Raw genomic sequence first — 20595 nt, 5'->3', positions numbered from 1 at the left:
TTGACTTGATAATACATGAGATATGTATTCTGATACTGACTTTAAAGATCTCCCTATTTTTTCCTTCCCTTTTCTCTTTTGAGCTGCAGCCTGAATTTGCATAAAGGGAACTGATTCTAAAAGAACCGTTACAGAGTTAAAAAAGATTCCTGTTTAGTAGGGCAGACACCATGAGTCTCTGTGGGGTTTTTTTAAGCTATTGAAATACAACCAGTCTGTCTTGCCTTTTTCCCTCCTTATGCTAAAATATTTTGCATGTAATGTAAATACCAAGTAGGGGAAATAATTTCGCACATTTTACAATACTCCAGCAAGACATAAGGGCAAAGAGTAGATAACGAGTATGCGTTTCACAGTACCTGCTGCAATGTTCAGTGCTTAAGATGCAGGATGAATCAGGCTGTGCAAAAAGCCAGGCTAATATCTTTGTGCTTATTTTGTTACTCATTATAATTTCTTATGGATGGGATAGGGCAGACACTGCAGATTGACAAATCTTCTTGACTTTTTATGCTCATGTTTTCAGCAGCTGCAGGTGTCCAAATGAGTAGGTTGCTTTGTAGTCAGCTTCATTAACAGGGGAACTGTTCATCTTAAATGTTTAGAAATAGTGCTTTAAGTATACAGAAGCAGATGAATTTCCTTTAATTCTGTAGAAGTGGATAATTGGCTTTCAGGTTGCATCAGAGAACATTATGCTTTTGCTATCTTTTCTTATATATCTGTATTTTTCTTCTTACTGCTAGGTATGGATGAGCGAACAGGTGCTGCGTCCTGGGGAACAAGTGGTCAGCCAAGTCCTTCATATGAATCTTCAAGGGTAAGGTTCCAACATAGTAATTCATAGTGAAAGTTTATGGGAATGTACAGTGAAAATCAGCAGATGCTTTGGTGATGTTTTTGAAGGGTAAGCTCCTTTAAATAGACAAATTAGCATCATTTAGCGACTTTAATGACTTTGATATCCTGCAATAGCGATTCAGATTTCAAAGGCTAAGAAATATATAGGTTAAGAATTTATGAAAATAAACCATAAATAAGTGTATACTTGAATGATGAGCATGCTTTTTATTTACCTTATGGTCAGAAAATGAAAATAGAAGTCATGTTACTTATTCAGGAGCCGATTTATTGGCAGTATAGGGAACGCTTGCCCTTCCCTTACCATTAGCCAGCTATAGTATGTGCTGTGTCATGATGTTGGAGAGAGGCTTCTCTTCTAAAATACCTTCCTCCTGTTCCCGTTGGAGCTTCATCCGTCCTGCTTGTTGAGCTAAAGGGTTCTGATAGTATCTATATCCTAAAATAACATTGCTCTTTAAAAACCCAACTCAATGATCAAAAGCCAGATTTCCCCTTAGTAAATCACATTCCCTTTCATCTACTCTAATTTGTATGAATATCAACTCTCTAAAAAGCCAGAGCGCTGTGTTAGCTCACGCACCTTTGCAACTTTCTCTTGCTTTGGAGTGAAGTGGGTAGATCCAGCTCACTGGATATTGTTAAAGCCTCTGACTTTGGAAGAGAGCATTAGAAGTCCTAATTTTTCCATTGATCCTCGGTAAATAAGTTATAATAACAAAGAGATAGAAGAACATAATGGGTTGTGGAAGTATGCATTTGCAGCATAGAAACTTTTAAAACATTGTAAAACCCAGCCTTTAGATGCCTTTTCTACATTTGAAATGGGTTCTTATTATGCAGCTTTAAATAACTCATATTCTTATTGTGTTTGGTATTTTGGATCTCATTTACAATGTTAATGAATTTTAATAATTCATGAGTTAAGCTGACCTGACTGGAATTTGTGATTCCTCTGCTGTGTGGCTATACTAATAATATATATATGGTTAATCATATAATCATATAGTGAAGCACTTTGCATTCAAAATTCCTAGGTTATTCCTTGTGGTGATTAACATACAGAGTTTAAATAAGTTAAAATTGTCTTACATGTTTAGCTTCAAAATGTGGTGCTGCTTAACTTCAAAACACAGTGATTTTTCCCATTATTTCAATATTTAATTTTTTTGTTGTCCTAATTGTTCTTACTACTTGCCTGTTTGCAGGAAAATGGTAGTCTTCATGGAAAAAGCTCAGACCTCTCCACAGACATAGAAAAGTTGAAACCTCAAGAGGTATCACTTATTCTTTTTACTTTGTGTGTGTTGTGTGGGTTTGGTTTTGTGTGGAGTGTTTTTTTTTTTTTTTAAATTACGTGCAGCTTACTACTGGACTTTTCCTTTAAAGGTCACAATACAGTGACCAAATTACTGAAGAATTTAGATTGTTGGCTGGAATTTCCAAGGGTACATAAAGATAAGCCATTTCCAATTAAATAGCATTGGAATCTGGTGATAGCTAAGTACATACCTGTTAAAGGCTAACTAAGTAAGATGGTGGAAGACTGGCCAAAGGAAATCCTTTCCTGCCCTTTCTGAACTGCTGCTGAAGGTCTGTTCAGGTCAGTGTGGATGGTCTGATTGTGTCCAGTAATGGTGCTTAAGGGAAAAGTGTTAAGTATAGGGCAAATGTTTTGCCACTTTTACTGTTGTACTCTCCTGGCAAAGCTCCACACTTACGGGTTTAGGACGTGTCCTGGACAGAGCGTTGTTCTCATAGCTATTGGTGGACTCATTCTCTGCAAGTTGTGAATTTTTCTAGCTTTTGTTACAGTTTTGGCAGTAATTACAAGTGTTTTGCAGCAAAAATATTAATGTTTTTGTCTTAAGTGTGCTGACCAGTGATTTAACTGATTTCCACTGTGTTCTGAATAGCAATGATTGGTTGTCATTGATGGAGTTCGTAATTCTTTTTTCCCCCAAAACATTATTATTTCACATGCCACTTGTATGTCTCTCCTCAATCAAATTGAAGAATCGTATTTTATTGGTCTCTGCTTGTATAGTAACTTCTCCTAACCTGTGCTTAGTTCTTTCTGCTTCTTCTGTATAATTTAAGAGTCAGGGAGATTATGGCTGCACGCGGTGGTCAAGGTGAGGGTATACCATCAATTTCTGCATAATATAATGATCCTTGCTTTCTCTGTTCCTTTTACTCGTTAGTAAGTTTTGCGTTTGTTGAATGTCACTGAGCCCTGGAGCGATATTGTTTCAAAAACTGTGTAGAAAAAGAAGATATTTTTCTTACATTGTAGAGTAGTTACCACATTGTTATGACATTGACTTATTTTTTAACATGTTTCTTTTGCGTTTATTTACACAAAATTTTATCAACTGTTTTATTGTGAGTTTCCTGGAGAAATTGCTTTGCAACTCTGCACTAACAGGATGATTTAAAAATAATTTTTATTATCAGCAAACTTTACTATATCTTTGTGCATCCACTGTTTTTGATTTGTTGATGGTATTGTTGAAGGATGTTGATCTGAATACAACTTTTTTGGGAAGTGGGGAAAACACACTGGTAGCTTCTTTTCACTGTGAAAACTGGACGTACATCCCTTTGCTTGGGGCAGGGTGTTTGTGTATTTTAATCTTTTGATCAATAGGTAGGTCACAAATATCCTTCTCTTATTGCCATAGCAGTTTAATTTATTTTAAGAGTCTCTCATAGTACCTTAGTAAACGCTAAAATACTCTTATTTCAATGGTGTTTTGACCTAACATTGACGGCTGAGAATCTTTGAAGGCTTGAGAAAACCTTATACAAGAGCCTTGTTTTTCGATTACTGAATGATGTTCAGTAGTGTTCTAACACTGAAAGGGCAGTGCGTATTTGTATAAGAATTGGCTGTGACGATCTTAAACTTGTGAAAAGGTACAAACTGAGACCTGAGTGACTTCTGTGTGCAAAATCTCTTTGCATAGGCCGAATGTTTTGTTATAAAATTGAATAATTTGGAAATGTATCTATTGTGAGGAAAAAATAAAAAAAGTAGGAAAGCTTTATTTTTTAGAGGAATGATTGTGGAATGGTAATTAGCAAGTCAGTGGAATTCTACAGAGTGCTGACGGTCTGCCTCAGTCTTGGACGGTGACACTGAAGTCCATGTACAATACTGGGTCAAAACTTTCTGACTCTTGTGGTGCTTGTTTTTCTTCCAGCTCTCTGATCTGGCTTTTACTTCTATATGTCCAACAGTGATGGTTTTCCTGTGAATATCCTCTGGTTAATGTATGCAAGTCCCTCTCCTATCTGAGTGATACAGAGCTAAAGATATTTTTGCACATGTCCATGATCCCTTGCATTAGAAGAGTAGCTGGATCTTAGTGCATGTTGCAGGGGACTGTGAAGATGCTTTTTGAGAGCCACGCTCTTCTGAGCTCTTAGAAGCAAATTCTGAGGCACTTGAACCAAGCAGCACGTTTGCTGCACAACAATATATTACCCCATAGCACTTGAAAGTTTTGTCTTCCTCTTGAGATGCTGCTGAGCTTTTTAGCTTTCCCACTTTGAGAGTTGTGATTTATACTCATAACCTAGCAACAAATTGGTATAATCACTTTTTTGGGGGGGATAAGCATTGTCTTTTAATTAAACTTTTTTTCTACCGTATTTTTTTATTAGGGTGTGGCTAATGGTTGCTTTTATTTCACAAAGAATAATGCTCTGTGAGGTTTTCTTTCATTGTTTCAATTTTGTTGTAACGTGTCTTTGCAATAGAAGGAGCAGCTTAGGTTTTCATCTGGTTAGATTGCTGTCTCCAAATCAAGCAAATCCATAAGACATTTCCTTGCAGGATAGCCTTTTTATATATACACACATAAGAATTTTAACTGTTAAAAATTTAGCATAAATTAGCTGAGGTATTTTTCTTCCAAAATCTGAACTGGGGGTGGTTTAAGTATCTTGCAGCATGTATATGGCACCAAAAGCTGTGAGTGTACATTTTGACCTGATTTAACAGAATCTGGCTTCAGTACTGAGTGTGCAGTTTATCCTCATTTTCATTTACATAACTCTGTGGAATACCTGCTTGAGGCCAGGCTTGAAAAGACTGAGATACCACTGTGAGATTTAGATGGTTTTGTAGCATCAGTCAACAGCTTATGCCCTCAATTGTATGTAAAATACTTAGCTATGAATTGGAACCCAAAGTACTATATTACTACATGCCCAAACTATGCTGCCCTTCTACCCCCAGTAGTACTTTTAATTTGAAAAGAAGTCAAAAATAGTAATAGCAGGTTTTGAAATAGTATTTTATACCTCTTAATCTCAGGTACATAACGAGAAAGGAAGCTGTTAAATAGCAAAACAAGACAAGAGGGACACAGAAATACAGTAAGTGTTATCAAGTCTGTTGTATTTGTGTCCTTTTTGTCCTTTTTTTTTTTTTTTTTTGCGGGGGAGGGATGTTGTTTGGTGGTTCTTATTCTGATTATTTGCTTTTCCTGATGTATTCTATAAGTAAGCAGGTGATTCAGTGTGAAATCAAAGCCTAATTTAAATATCCCGTATTCAGTACACAGGACACTCTGGCAAATGCTGCTGACTTTATAATTTGATTTATGGGCAGCACTTTGCAAAGCAAATTTTGATATTTAAGCTCTGAATTCTTTAGTTAGGTTTTTAAGTGTTGTCTTTAAGCATTTATTGGTAGTATGTTGGCCACACTTGTTTTGTTTCCTAGTTTATAGCTTAGATAAGAGCTAGAAAAATCTGTTTCCAGTCATAGGAGCTATGTTGGAGATGTATTTGTGGTTTTTTGTTTGGTTGGCTTTTTGTTTTTATTACAACTCCCTATCATATTGAAATTAGCATTGGAATCTGTTTACAAATGAGTTTTCCATGTCCTGTTACATATCATGTCGATATTTGTCTCAGATGAGTTTCGAGAGGTATAATTGGCCATTTGGTTTAACTTCCTGGAAATGGACTTAGACCTGGAGAAAATGGTGATTATTTCAAAATAGATTCCTTGTTTGATGTGGTATGTCACCCTTCCCCTTCCAAAGCTCTAGCAGCTTAAAATAAATAAATGAATAATGTTTTCAGTTTTTCTCATATTCCTTTCCTGCACACGTAGTTTTAGTCTATTTTGACTAGATATGTGGAAAAGCAGCTAATGTTTTAGAGCTCTGTTACGGAGCAGGTACCTTGTAGTGACACTTGGAGGGTACGTGGGAAAGCTCTCTCGACTCTTCCCAATACTACCTGAAATCCGAGGTAGTGATACCTGCTTTTTTCACCCCATCTAGCAGGTGACCTGGGTAACATATAAAATGTTACATTTCTGTCTTCAGGATACTGTAGTGAAAGGTAGAAAAACTAGTGAAAGGATTAAAACTGGAAAGTGTACAGCTGTTTGTTTCTGGAGCAGTTCTGGGTGATCTCCATCAGGTAACGGTATTCTTGCCTCTCTTTAATAAGTATTATACAAGTTTCTTGCCCAATAAAGCTCGATGGGGTTGAAGTGCTGCCCGTGCTGAGTGGCTGGGAGGTGGCAAACGCTGAGCCTGTGGACGGGAGAAGCGTTTATTTCCTGACACATCGGATGGGCCTTCAGCTCGGTCTCTTAGCTCGTGCTTGTAGCAGGTGACTGGTGGGAACATGGGTGATCATGGTCGGAGGAGTGGGGGGTGTCCCCCATTGTCGTCCTTCTGCTCCGTTACCCCACCCGCCATTTTTCCCTGTTTAGAAAGTCAGGGTAACTTTCTATATGACGTGTGACAGACCTGCGTGTTGTCCTTACGGAGGACGTTGGTACAGTTACACCAGAGAAGGGCATGTTGCTGGATGTATTTATTATTGGTTGTGTTAGAAAACATTTGGTTATTGAAAAAGCTGATTTTCATTTTAGTTTTTGATCATAATGCCGGTTGGCTAGATTTATTTTAATCTTTTGTTGTTGTTGTTGCATGGGAGCTTTATACGTGGTTGATTAATTATGTTCAGCCGTAAACTGACTTATCCCGTAATTCCCCGCTCTCTCACAGAGAAGTTCCTGTGCGCATCTCTCTGGTCCGCAGAATTACAAAACGTGATCAAGTGTAGTTGCAATTGCAACACATGAACTAATAGTTATGTATAAATAACTTGAAAGTAAGTTTTCAGGCTTAATGTGTTTTGTTTTTGTAGAGCTGATTCAAAGTTCTGTATTGTCAGACTTAAAAATATTCAAATTGTATGAAGTACTTTATTTAAAAATGCTGGACTCAGTTCTTAAAATACAGCTGTGTGGGTGTCTGTGGTTCTTTAGTCCTTGTCAGAAGTACACTTGGGAGTGTATACATTTAGTTGTCTTGCTGCGTCTTTCCCTGTTCTTCTCAGGTGAATACTTTGTAAAAGAACTTTGGTCACTGTTTGGAAACAACAGTGTTCCTAACAGTTTGCTGCAAGTGGTTTAAATGGAGTTGTAACTATGAGAATGTGATGTTTCTTGGTTTTCGTTTAAGATAAATGAACATAGTGCGGGTGATCTTCAAGGCAAAAAGGACGACGACTCTTCTCTCTACTCTTCTCTGGATTTGTTTTTAGCTTGCCTTCATTTTGCAAGATTCTTCCTGATCTGTGTGTTCAATAGACCCAGCCAGCTTTTTTGCTCTGGAACGTTTCTTCCAAGTGCCATTGACAAATACATAGATTCAGTGACTGAAAAGACTCTTTTCAAAACAAAATGGTGGTTTATTTCTGGAAACATACATGATCACATAATCCATAATCTTTTAAATTAGCTAGGACACCTTGGAATGGTTGCTGCCCAGAGCCTCTTGTCTAATCTTCAGTCGGTGACTCACCGCAAGGTTCCTGGTGTAGTCAGTCTCTCTGGCTCTGTCCATCTGTCTCTTGCTGTCTCTGCATCTTGATTTTTTTCCCCCTACTCCCCTCCCCCTTGTCTTTTTTTCTCCCTCTTGTTCGTCTTTAGAACTCTCAGATTAGTTTGGAGAGGCAGATAATCCAAAATAAAGTGGATTTCAGCAGTAGATTCACTGTCCTTCATTTACACATTAGTCATTTTGATGACAGTTGCCTGATTCATATGATTACAGCCAAATTTAGCTTGGAAGGGACCTCAGTATTCCTGAGTTTTAAACAATTAATATTTCTTAGCTAAGGTCAGCCAAACTGTAAAACTCAAGGAATCAGAAACAGCATTACTAAATTTAATCTTTTGGTCTGTAGCCATGTCAAACTGTGAAGTCAACCATTCATTTTAGTGGAATTATAATGTATTAAGTTTAAAGGCGATAATTGAACTATATTCTAAGTTGCGAAAATGCAAATACCCACTTATTGATGTGGCAGCTTGGTTATGAGCCACAACTCAGTCTGATTTTGGTCTATTCGCAGGGACTTGTGTAGGAGAGAGGGCTTGTGGAGAAGGGAAGAGAAACAAAGAAAGCAAGCTTATTTTCTCTGGTTTGGTGGACTTGAGCAAATAGAATGCTTTGGAGTAGTTAACTATATAGGAAGAAGTTGTTCCATTACATCAATAAATGTGTGGGAAAATTGTGTGCCGTGTAGTTACAGCGTCCCTTTTATTTTTCAAATTTTACCCTGAAGTGGAAATAGGATGTTTCACTTATTTAGAAACAAAACAAAATCACAACTTGAACTGGGGTCAGGAGTACAGTTTTGCCTATGCATGGACAAATCCTGGGGTGACTTCAGAAAATACTTACTGAGGGGCAATGAGTTTATGCTTTTGAAGTGGAAGCAAAATGGAGGGAATGAATCCTCCAGAAGCCCTGGAGCCAGTGCAAGGCAAAGGGGTAGGAGCAGGGAGCCAGGTAGGCACTTTGGCTTGTTCTTAGGTGAATTCTGTGATGACTTAAACCAAAATGTCAGAACTTTGACTGTTATTGAAAGACATTGACTTTTAGGAGGTTAATTACCGTTTTATTTTGTAGAATGGGGCATAGACTCATTGTGTCAGGCCTACCCTATAGTTTGGTAGGCTAAACATGCCTAGTAAAGAGTGTTTCCTCTGTGTTTTCCCATTTCCTTCTCTAGGTCTCCTAGAATAATACATCCTCTAAGATAATTTCCAGGTGTACTGTATACTACTAGTTATGATTTTGTAAATAGTCTCAGATTTTTCATTGGTTTGGCTGTGTTAGTATACCTGTGTATGGAGAATCCTCGTGGTACAGGTAAAGCCTTGGATACTTTGGGCATCATAACCAAAAGAGATGGGAATGAAAACTGTTTGTGTATTGGTTTTTTTTTTTTTTTTTTTAATTGATGGACTTAGTTTATTAGAATTATTAGAGAACTTCACTGTAATCCACAGAAATACCTGAAAATACCTGAGCATTCAATGTTGAGAGTGCCCTTTTCTACTCAGTTAAATTGTAGTGCTAATTAGTGGCCGTTTTTCAAGTGCATTTCATGACAGGTATTATTAGTAGACAACACTTGTTGCTTTTATTTGTAGACGTGTCTGACTTTGTGATCACAAACATGCAGTGCGGCTGAAATCCAGGGAGAGGCCTATGGCACAGTGGACAGTGACAACATCACAAACTGCTAGAAGGAAAGAATTAGCCCCCATTAAGCTTTATTTGGGCTATACCAGTGCAGAAAGAAAAGTTTTGTCTTCCTCTGAGAAGGCTTAAAGCTTGCTTTTGTAGTAGTTATGTAAGGTTGGAACACACAAGATGGTTCTGAGTTTCCAGTCATACAGATGGGATGCACCTTTTAAGAAACCACTATCCTTTATTTGAGTTGCAGACTTTAAGGCTCTTGACTGCATTCTTCTTTAAGCAGTAAACAAATATTGTCAATTTGCACCATCATATTTTTTAAATACATTTTTTTTAAGCCCTAATTGTATGACTAGATGTTTCCAGTGGCTTGTCAGAAGCTATTGGAAACTTCTAAAGTTTTCATCTATGATTGATTACAGCTCTTCTCAGTAGAACTTTATGCTGTTTATTATGTAAGTTAACAATACAGATGTAAAAGCAAGGAATGGTATCAGGAATGCAGTTTCATTTGAAGTACAGCTTAAATGTGAAGAATGCTCTAAAATAACTGCGTAGTTTAAAACATTGTCCTTAAAACTCTTTTGCTTAATTTGCTTTTGTGAAGTGCAAAACAAGTTTGTTAAATCAAAACTGCATGCGTTTGTGTTTATTTTGTGTTCATTTAGTGTGGGTGAGTTATATGTGGGAATCAGCCCAGGGTTTCTAATTGCAAACAAAACTGCTGCTGGAGCTGATAATCCATAACTCATTGCTAAGACTCTGAATAACTGGTGTCAAGAATAGTGGCCAAGTTAAGGCCTCTTTACATGGATGCACTGTGGATGAAGGCTGAGAGAGGTTATGCTCTGCACGAGTGTAAATTCTGTCATGCATGGCAAAGAATGAAATTCCTGACAATTTTATTTTGGAGTTGAATTCAAGTACAGAAAAAACCAATCGATTTAAAGAGCTTGTATATGCCGTAGTACATTTTCCACCTTATATTAAATGTTCTGTTTTCTATGGCTGTAGTGTTGTGAAGGACTTCTTGGAGCATTTTTCAGGCAGATAAAGTAGTTGATTGGTCTGGTGGTGTAGAAACATGACTTTGGTGCTGTGGTGACTGGGTGGAAGTACCTTGTGGGAAACTGGGCAGACATACGGAAAGAATGTGATGTAAAGGATTATTTGAAGGAATTCTGACAGAAGGAGGAAGAACATTCTTTTCCATGTGAACTACCTGCACAGTTCTCCAATACCTCTGTTTCTGGGGGCAATATACAATATTACCTAATATTACCTTGGGTGGGAGCATTATTAATTCTGTGCATTGGGTAGATTGTGTTGCATGATGTGCAACCACGTATGCAATGAGTCTTACTCCTGTTATATTTGCAGTTGTTTTATTATTTACGTTGTAAATAAAGATCTTTTGAAGATTTCCACTTCTGGGGCTCATCTGGGCACCACTTCCTGTGCATCTGAGATATGGATTCCCTTCATCACTGATAGTGTCCTTCCTAGTTTTTTCTTTTAAAAATAAAATAAGTTGAAGTATTGTCTTAGGGGGGAAAAAGGTTTTAAAAAAAACCCAGTAACAAGTAAAAGGAGAGAGCCGAGTAGGAAGCTACCTGATTAGGAGCTTTATTTTTTTGGCCCTCTATTTGCAAATATTTCATTTCTTTATTCAGCAGATTTGATTTCTTTTTTGTTTCATTTCAGCATAAAAATAAACCACATGTGGTGACCTTAGCTAGGAGCCACTCGGTTTCCTCGGCAGCTGCTCCTCCACGCTGCTTGTCTGACAGACGGGGCTAGGTCATGGTTACCAGAGGGGACCCTTGTGGTCATAACCAAGTTGTAAATGTCACTAAGATTGTTTCTGAATGCCTATCACATGTGTATCGCCGATTCTGAAGTAGATAAAGTCAGCCAAAGATTCATTTGGGAGTTGGGACTCCCAGAAGATTGCTGTTAGAGCCGAGCAGCAGCAAGAGCTGTGACATGCATCCGTAAGCAGCGGCAGGGATTTGACAGTTCTTCAGCCCTCAGTTACCAGCCCTTTGGTGGAACTGACAGCGCGCCTGCACAGATAGGGAGGCCTGTTTCAGCCCCATTAATGTTGTCTTGAATGTGAGACTGCAGTCTGAAAAAATGATAAACGTTCAGTGATTGATGATTTTATAGTCCCAGGGCACTTGGGATGGTTTCTGGTAGCTGTGAACAATTTTCTCCCTTCCCTTCATGAGGCCTGAGCTTTAGGTGTCTCTCTACCTCTACCAGACTCAGAGAAGTGAGTAGGTGAGAATTGTAAGATAAGGTTTGCAAAATGTTTTTCAAAACTTTGGCTACAAAGGACATGCAGTTATGAGTGCTGGATCTGTCATGTTTTAATAAGTGATTCAGTGAACATCTGGTCAGACTGAATGGCGAATACCTTTATACGGAAAAGCTGAAAGCATTTTGAAATGTACGAAAGATAATTTTGAGTAATTAAATAATATGTGCATCCTGGGACGTCTGTGTTTTCTGTCTCTCTGCCTTTGGTGCAAGCTGTCAATGAGCCAGTGTTTCCTGACCGCAGAAGGGCACTCCAAGCTGCTAAGTTGGCTATACTACTAATGCTAGCAAAGTGCAAACCAGCGCTTTTTTTGTTTGAGTGCTTGTTTGCAAATTGGGTGACAAAATTGTTTATTTAATTACTACTGGGAAGTAAACCTTTGGTCAGCGAGCTATGCTATTTAATAATGTGATAGTGTCAAAATGCCTATTAATCTGTAACATTAATAGCAGGCTGCAAAGGGAAATGGAATTTCTTCTTATTTGCACTAACATTTTTTCCTAGTGTAAGTGACTCTTCCTGATCTTTTTACTGTGTTCTTTTATTAATACAAACAGAGACCTTAGGAAAAAAAAGAGAGTTTCAACTTCTTCAGACTACTTTTACTGTCTCAGTGGTTAGCAACTTAACACTAAGAGGATTCAGACATCAAAACATCTCAGTACTGTTCAGTTTTTAGAAATATTGTCCATCAGGACACAGCATCTTAGGAAATTATGTGGTTTCTCTTTGATGGGGGAGAAATAAGAGAGGGAGAGTAAGTAAAATGCGGTCAGGGAGCGATTTCTGAGAGAGACACCCGAAAGCCAACTTTTGTGATTAATGACCAATTGTGACTCTGCACATTTAATTAGGAAAGTGTCATTACACTCAATTAGAAGGACTGCCAAATAATCTGTTTAATACTCTGGTCTTTTTTTCCCTAGGGTTTTGCAGACAGTCCTCATTACAGTGATCACTTGAATGACAGTCGATTAGGGCCCCATGAAGGATTGTCCCCGACACCTTTCATGAACTCAAATCTGATGGGTAAGTAGGTAATTCTTTACGAGTATCCCCTCAAAGCCTCTTTGGTCAGAAGGAGACATTTTTCATTCCCTTGTCTAGGCCTGACATGTCAGGCATCTGGAAGTTGCTCTGTTTCTTATAGTAATAGTGACTTTCCTGTTTAAATCTTTTTATGTTGGGCAAATTCCTCAAAGGCCGTTGTCCAGGACTTCTTAGAAGAAGGAACCATCTAGATTTTTCTCAAGTTGATCTAGAAAGTTGATATATTTTTATTTGATTTTTACATTTCTCTTGTAAATTCTAAGTTATTATAAAGCTGAATTTTTCTTAACTTTTTCTGAGAAGACATCTATGGCAATTTTTCATTTGTGCATTTAGAAAAATATATATTCTTTTTCTAACACTGTTGATTCCTGAACTAGTTACTTTAGGCTTTTCTTCAGTTAATAATTTGAGGGCTTGCCTCTTATCTTTAATTTTCTAATTACTTTTATATTTGTTGTGTTAGAGGTGTTGTCACTTCTAAGAAATAGATGTGAGCTCCTGTTTTGCAGACAAATGTTCTTACTGCTTTCCAGGCTTGTGGGTGTCCAACATTTTCTGCTTTTGGAACTGGAAAGACAAGAAAGCAAAATGTGTATTGTGTTGTGGGCTTAGGTATTGAAAGCTTTTTCTTAATTTCCTGCACATTTGTGTCACCTGAAACATGTTAATGTATTGATGGCATTGTTTGAAGCTCCTCCCTGTTCCAGTTTGGAGCATAAAATGTTGATTTCAAAATATTTATTGTTTCGCAATACATGATCTTGGGACAAATTTTTGGATGTATCTTGTGAATGACTTGGAATGTTTCTTCTAAATTTGTACATTTGACGTTGTTTCACTTATATATTCTGTGTCTTGTAGACATGACCTATTTTGTGATCTCAGTATTGTCCTTTTAAGACATAGCCATGGTAATCTAAGTGGATTACCTAAATCCAAATCCTGGTGGTCTGCAATTTCTTTTGGAAATCTTTCGACTTTGCTCAGTCTTTGTTTACTACTTCAATTTCCTCTGAAATGGAGGCAGACAAAGCACAGCTATTGCTGAAACCAGGGCTTCATTTAAACCTTCACGTATGAACCTGAAAAGATGTATTTTTAAAAAATACAGTCTCTGTAGTCCTTGTTTAGAGATAGTGTATGTCAGTTGGTCAATAATACTTATATTTGAAGACAGTTAAGCTAAAATGTAGTTTCCCTTAGTTATTTTGATAAAGCAGAGTAGAGCCTCCCCCCAGTACCGTTTCAAATATGTTGTCTTTTTTAATACAAGAGAATAAAAAGACAAATTACTTCAGTTGCTTCTCCAGTGTTTTGATCAGTAGCATGTATAGAATGGCTCTAGGCTTTGTGGCTGATACTATTTTTATTTTACGAAACTACATAGCAAAGTTTGATTATATTTTTTTTTTAATAATTTGTGTTACCAAAGGCAGACTATTTGCTCATGCTTTTATTTTGAGCAGTCTGATTTCTAAACAATATATGCCTTTAAATATATGAAGAAATTAATTGGTACAACTACCTTTTCTCAGTTTGTTAGCTTTATTTAGGAGATCACTGGGTGATTCCGTTACCCATAGATCTGTGTTAATGACATAATTCTATTGAGAAGGTACCTTCATTGAGATTGTTTTGTAGAGAGAGAATTAATGAATTGCAAGATGTGTACGTGTCAGTCACCCAAAGCAGCTGTGAACTCAAATAGTTTTGTCATGCTTTATGGCTAACAGTTCTTACAGATTTTGGTTGGTTGGAGCAATAATATGTCTTCTCCTTTTATATGCAGCAAAGAATTATTGAATGCTTTCAGTCTATATCTCTAAGAAATGTACCCTTGAAACTACAGAAGCATGATTTTAAAAATATTCCACCTGTGGGTTTTGGCTTGTCATAGCAAAAAATTGTATTTGCTTCACTTATGCTACAGTATAGGCTGCAGCTCTGTATATATCATACTTTCACGTCATAAATTTTTGCAGCTTGATGCTGAAAGTCTGGAGTGAGGAATGATGAAAGCTACAGAAAAACATTGAGTAGTAGTTTTCTGTGTAATACCAGTATCGGTTTATGTTGTGGTGTAGGATTTGTTTTGGTTTTGCCGTATTATTGAAAAATGAGATTTCTTTTTAAGTTGTTTTTAGACAAAAAAATTGTTCACTGTTAATATCAAATTGTGGACATGTTCCCATAAACAGAATGAAAACATTGATTTTGTTAGTTACTGTAGATTATATTTAATGCATTGATTGATTATTCTGTGATCTTCAAAGATTAAAAGGACAGGGAAGCTAAGGACGATCTCAAGGGTCTCTTCCAACCAAAATGATTCTATGATGTGAGTTTACGGGAAGTATCTCACTGGGCTAATAGGAGTGATGGAGTATCTGCGCTTCCATGTTGAACAGCTAAGAAACACATCCCTTCCCAACACTTTTTCATGATTGAAATATATCTCTGAAATAGTTAAAAGCTATTGGAAAAAAAAAAGAGAGCAGCAACATATTTCAACATTGCCGTCAACACTTAAGAGCACCATTAAAGGAAAGAATTGTGTGTCAAGGGGATGTTGTTATTTTGTGTATTATGCTCAGCCGTAAGCATATTTGCCTGAAGAGATAGCGGATTATAAAGTGCCACTGTCTTTCATGATGGAGCTCTCAAACATTTTAATGATCTTGTACATTGCAAAAGAGAGAAATTTTGTCTAACAAGAGTTGATAATGATTCAATAATGAACAATTTGCCACAGAAATATGCATTTCCATATTCATTTAGATATTTTTTGAAGTGTTTTGCAGAGGAAGTAAAGCTATTATGTTGGATTGGTTAGTGTTCTTCCCTAATGAATTCCAGAATTATCCTGTTGATTTGGTAGTATAAAAAAAGAAGGGCTGTTGCTTGTATTTTAAGTAAAATCACTGAATCCTCTTGGCACCAACGTAGTCTGTTAGTATCCATAGAGATACATAGAAAATCAGGCTAAGATATATTGTAGCTCCATTTAGACTTGATAATCTTTGCTTATTCAACACTTTCTGTTTTAATTACATTCTAGAAGACTATTCAGAAGGATATGAGATTCTTTTCTCTGTAATTATGCTGCCTTTTAGTTCTCTGCACTCTCAAGTGGAGGTCAGTTTTGGCCAGGACCCCTCAAGCACGTGGTATTGTCTCTTCTGTTGTGCTGTTCCCTGGACTTGATTCTACAGAGCTTTCCTGCTTGTGCTGACCAGGAGGAAAGCAAGCAGATCTTTCTTGAATATACACGCTGCTTCAAACAGATGGACCCAGTTTGAAATCACTGCTGCTTTGAAGTTGGGTCCATCTTTTTGAAATCCTGTGTAGCTTAAAGAGGTTTTTGTTGGTCCTCCTTGAAAATTTCAAGTGGGTGACTTCATTTCTTTTGTGTGTCTGTCTTTCCACAAGAGGTAGAAAGGATAAAGGCAAAACTTTTGTGCTCCGTGTTTGTCGTTTGTGTATTACACAGTTCTACAAGCTTGTACATGATAAAAAGTCATTAAAAAATGTAGTCAATAGTGAGTGAAAAGGTGGTGGTTGGATTGCGATATTGAAATCAGTCCCTTGAAGCAGAGAGATCATTCTTCAAAGTTTTCTTTCAAGTATACTTTGTTGGTTTTGTTTGTTTGTTTGTTTTAATCTAGTTGCTTTACAGTTTTAATTGGGTTGAATCTAGAGTTTTGGATGTTCCTGGGCTAGCCACAGGGTTTGAAGACCTCTCAACTAAGATAACTGGAAACTGCCATAATCAGAAATTGAACATGTGGGAATGGAGGATTTTAGATCATTTGCATCTTCCTTACCTCACCTGCTCACGGACTCTAGTAGACCAGCTGCAGAGGTGTAGTTACTAGTTTATTTCATATAATCTGTTGATGTTGTAACACACCTCAGACAGTATCTTGGTGCTCCTCTTCCTAACAAACCCACTTCGTGCCAGGTGTGGCCATGAGATTTTCTTATGGCCAGCATTAAGAGTATGGAGGACCTCACAATGCAGGGAAGTCAAAACGCATCAGTCAGTATTTATGAGGGAGGGAGTAGAAGCCTGTTACAGTAACTAGAGCTAGAAATTATTCAGATTGTTACTCAAAATATAGTTTCTTATGTTGTAGCTATTTGTTCAGTGAATATAAAGGGTAAACCTGATTCTTGTCCTGATGGAAATAAAAAGGTGGAAGAGCCAACATAGTACTCTCTAATGGAAACAGTGTATATATGTTTGGGTTGGTTTTTTTTTTCTCACTGCAGCTAAGTCATCATAAAGATGAACATTAGGGGCATCTTTGAAACAATGTGGTAAATAGCTGAAGTCTCTGTAAGCTTTCCAGTAGTGATCTTGTTCTTGAACAAGTTATGTAAGCCTTTTAAACCTTAATTTGGGAAAGGTTGTTCTCAGTAACTTTTGAAGTTTAAAAGATAATTAAAAGGAAGCGTGCATCTGAATTGTTTTGTAGTTAATCTAACTAATCTTCAGGAAGACTGCTAGTTGTCTTCCTCAGTAGCACTTCAGTGAAGGAATTTTGGAATCTGAGAGATAGAGCTTGTTATCAAATGACTTTATGATGGTGAAGGCAACAGCAGGAAGCAAGTATGGGTAAATAGTTATTAAAATGGCAAACGTTAAGAATGATGCCATTGTGTTTTTTGCTAGGAGTCTTGTTTTAATTACATTTTAGGAAAGGAGAGGGCAGATGCAAGTAGTGAGTTGGCAGACCTGGTGTTTGTCCAAAATAATAGTTAGATTTCCTTGAATTGCCTTCTGTAGTCGTTACTAATTGAACACATGGAATAAAAAAGGCATCACAATGGAAGTGATCTCCAGAGACATGACTAATGGCAAGATTGATCTGAAATAATTTATATGCAGCTACATCACTATTAACTTGGAAAATGTTGGGGACAGAATATTTTGAATCCTTCAGAGAATTCATTAGGAAGAAAGAGGAAAATGTTAAAAGAAGAAAATTACAAAATAGGGCCACAATAAAGATTATGACAAGTGCTTCAGTTCATCTCATTTTACAGGGGTAGGGCAGTAAGTTGAAAGAAAATTTTAAAAGGACAGCTGATAAGCTTCACATAGTGCATAATTATCCGTCAAATATTACTGTAGGCTAAGAGTTCAGAAAAAACTTCTCGTAGTAAAAAAGATGCAACTACAAGATCACCCACAGCTACAATACATAGGGGTACGAGTCTCCTGCTCTAAGACACAGCTCCACCACAAGCCATAGCTTGTAAATTTCCCATGCTGGAAAAGTTCCTTGAATTCAGTTTACAGTAACTGGCATCATGCAGTTTCACAGCATTATGTTTACCTTTTATCAAATCAGTTATTGTTTTGATTATTGAAGCTAAAAATACCAACATCCCAACTCATTTCTAGCTAATACGTCATGGTTATTTTTCCCAAAGTAAGAGTTGCTGTTGCTTCACACCAGTAAAGTTTAATGTTTGATTGCTTCAGATAGGCTTATTCCTTTAAATATATATATATGTGTATATATATATTTACCCCCCAAATCATTCCATATAATGAATCTGGCAAATGGATGTTTCACATTTACATTTCCTTCTAAGAATGTTTGTTTTTCCTTTTGGGGCACGTCACTATGCTTAGTTGCTTCATTGATGCTTTTTATATAATATTATAGATGGACCGAAAGCCTACTGTGAATTTTATAGTATTTTATTGTTTCTAATGAAAGTTTCAAACCCAGAGTAATGTTTTAAGTTAAATTTCAATGGTTTCTTCCTCTTTTCCAGGTAATTATACATATAATTTGCTTCATATATGAATATATAAAATCTCCTTCAATAAATTTAGCTACATCCCCCCTTTTTTTTTTCATGCTGGCAATGAGGCTGTTATTTTGTTCTGGGATACTCCTGGCCCTGGCTGCGCTGTGGTGTGCGGGGCAGAGGCAGCTTCTGGTCGCTCGTACCCGTAAAATCTCGGACCTGACATGCTGGTTACTGCTGGTGCAGAGCCACCCATCTGCGGGCTGAAGCTTCCTAGAGTTGAGATGTTTTATATCAGTTCGTACACTTTCAGGTTATCTTCCCTGCCCTGCTCCCCCCAGGTATTACATTAAATAAATAAATTCCACTCACACCAAGGAATTGCTCTCGTCTGCTCTTCATTTTCCTTTTGTGAAAGCTAATGGCTTTCTGGGAAATTAAATTACACAGTCATTTAGTGACAGTGCTAAGTGCACGGCATTTTTACCCTTGGGTTTTTGCTCACAAGAGTGTGTGTTAAGCTTAGTTTTCCCTTCTGTTTATAGTAATATTTCAATCAAATAGCTTTCCTAACGTTTCTTTAAATACAGTAATACCTCAAGGCTTTCTACAAATGCAGCAGGGAGCTCGTGTCCTCTGTAACGTTATGCTGGAGCAGGTGTCGGCTTGTGCTCTCTCCCCCTTGAGACTTTGATCTCGCCCTGGTTCGCAGCTGCGGCGGAGGGGCCCAGCGACCCCGCTCAGGTGGGGCTCAGGTGGGCTCTGCCAGGTAGGCCCAGCTGCTGCTCCCTGCCCGCGGCGCCCCCGGTGAGCAGGGACACGGGGTCAGCCGTCCCCCTCCCTGGTGGGCAGCCAGCCCTACTTGAGTGTGCTGGAGTGTTTTGGGAGTTTATCCTTAAAGAGTACAGGTAGTACTGTGCAAGTTTAGTAGATTTTTATTGTCTCCAAATCAGTGTTGCAGTCATTGTCAGACTTAGTCTGCAGTGCTGTGCTTCAAGGAAAAAAAGAGGTTTTCTTTCTGGCAAGTAAGAAAGTGAAGAAGTCTGTCCTTGAAAATTTATTGAACGATATGATTTAACATCGTACTAGGAAGAGGCACTGATACTTTTTCACTGGGTACTACCAGTGCCACAGGTGCTGTCACAGGACTCGTAAGAGTCTCTGCAAATCCTCAGCATGTCCCACAAGCAGAATAACAGTTCTGGGGGCCCCTGGGCAGGAGCGTTGCTTGCACTGTGTGCTAATCGGAAAAAGAAATGGAACCTACTGTTATAATCGTGTTGGAGGAAGATGAAACGTTGCCTTCTTCAGAAAGGTCTCACACTTAAACCCAGAATTTAGGTCGTACCATGTACTTCTGAATTGCCAGTCTGCGAATTTAAACATGCAAGTCTGTGGCTTTTAAACTTTGAGATATTTTAGTTCTGATAACGTTTGTTCTGCAGAGCTTGGTTTTTAGTTAATGCAGTCTGATACATTTGAGTGTTGATTTATTCACAGTGCACTCTGCCTCTGAAAGGGGGAATAAATAGTCATCTGATGAAATTTTTAAGTCTTGCATTTCCTCTTTGTTATAACATGTCAGTTTAGCTGCTGTAGGGTATGTTTATCTGTTACAAGGCTCATCAGTGCATGAAATGCTGAAAGGGCATATTTCTCTCCTGTGGTTCCTGCCATCCCTGGGCACTTGTAGATGTGTTGCAGTGGATGGGATCAGCTGGGTGAAGCTGTAGGATTTTACATTTCAGTCTGTCTGAAGGCGCCAAGCTCCTTCCCAGGGAGAAGGGAGGAGGGGGTGATTCTTGCCCATCCTGGTGATGTAACTTCCCCATGAGGCAGTTGCTCAGGGATCTACATAATAACTATTATCCTGTTCAAATAGGAGACACAAGAAAGCTCACTGGTGATTAAAAGATAATTTTGTAATTTTTCATGGCTTGTCTTTGTTTTGCAATAAAGATGTTTGCTTATCGCCAGGTGCATAAAAATCATTGACTTAATCTCTATTTCATTCCATTATTTTTTTTTATAATTCTTGTGTGCGTGTAGCTGTAGCCTGTC

At 37.8% G+C, this 20595-nt stretch overlaps 1 protein-coding gene across 4 annotated transcripts in view; it reads left to right on the top strand.

The window, feature by feature from the left end:
* The window catches only part of TCF12 (transcription factor 12), a 159842-nt gene that overhangs the window by 40865 nt on the left and 98382 nt on the right, over positions 1 to 20595 (top strand). For all 4 annotated transcript variants that reach the window (XM_071813875.1, XM_065847179.2, XM_065847180.2 and 1 more), the window contains exons 4-6: positions 747 to 820; positions 2070 to 2138; positions 12642 to 12744. In XM_071813875.1, the coding sequence (XP_071669976.1) occupies positions 747 to 820; positions 2070 to 2138; positions 12642 to 12744 (246 nt within the window). The remainder of the gene's footprint in view (positions 1 to 746; positions 821 to 2069; positions 2139 to 12641; positions 12745 to 20595) is intronic.

The sequence above is a fragment of the Patagioenas fasciata genome, chromosome 12, assembly GCF_037038585.1.
Source record: "Patagioenas fasciata isolate bPatFas1 chromosome 12, bPatFas1.hap1, whole genome shotgun sequence".
Taxonomy (NCBI): Eukaryota; Metazoa; Chordata; class Aves; order Columbiformes; family Columbidae; genus Patagioenas; species Patagioenas fasciata.
The sequence above is the reverse complement of the archived record's forward strand: the minus strand, read 5'-3'. Positions and strand labels throughout refer to the sequence as shown.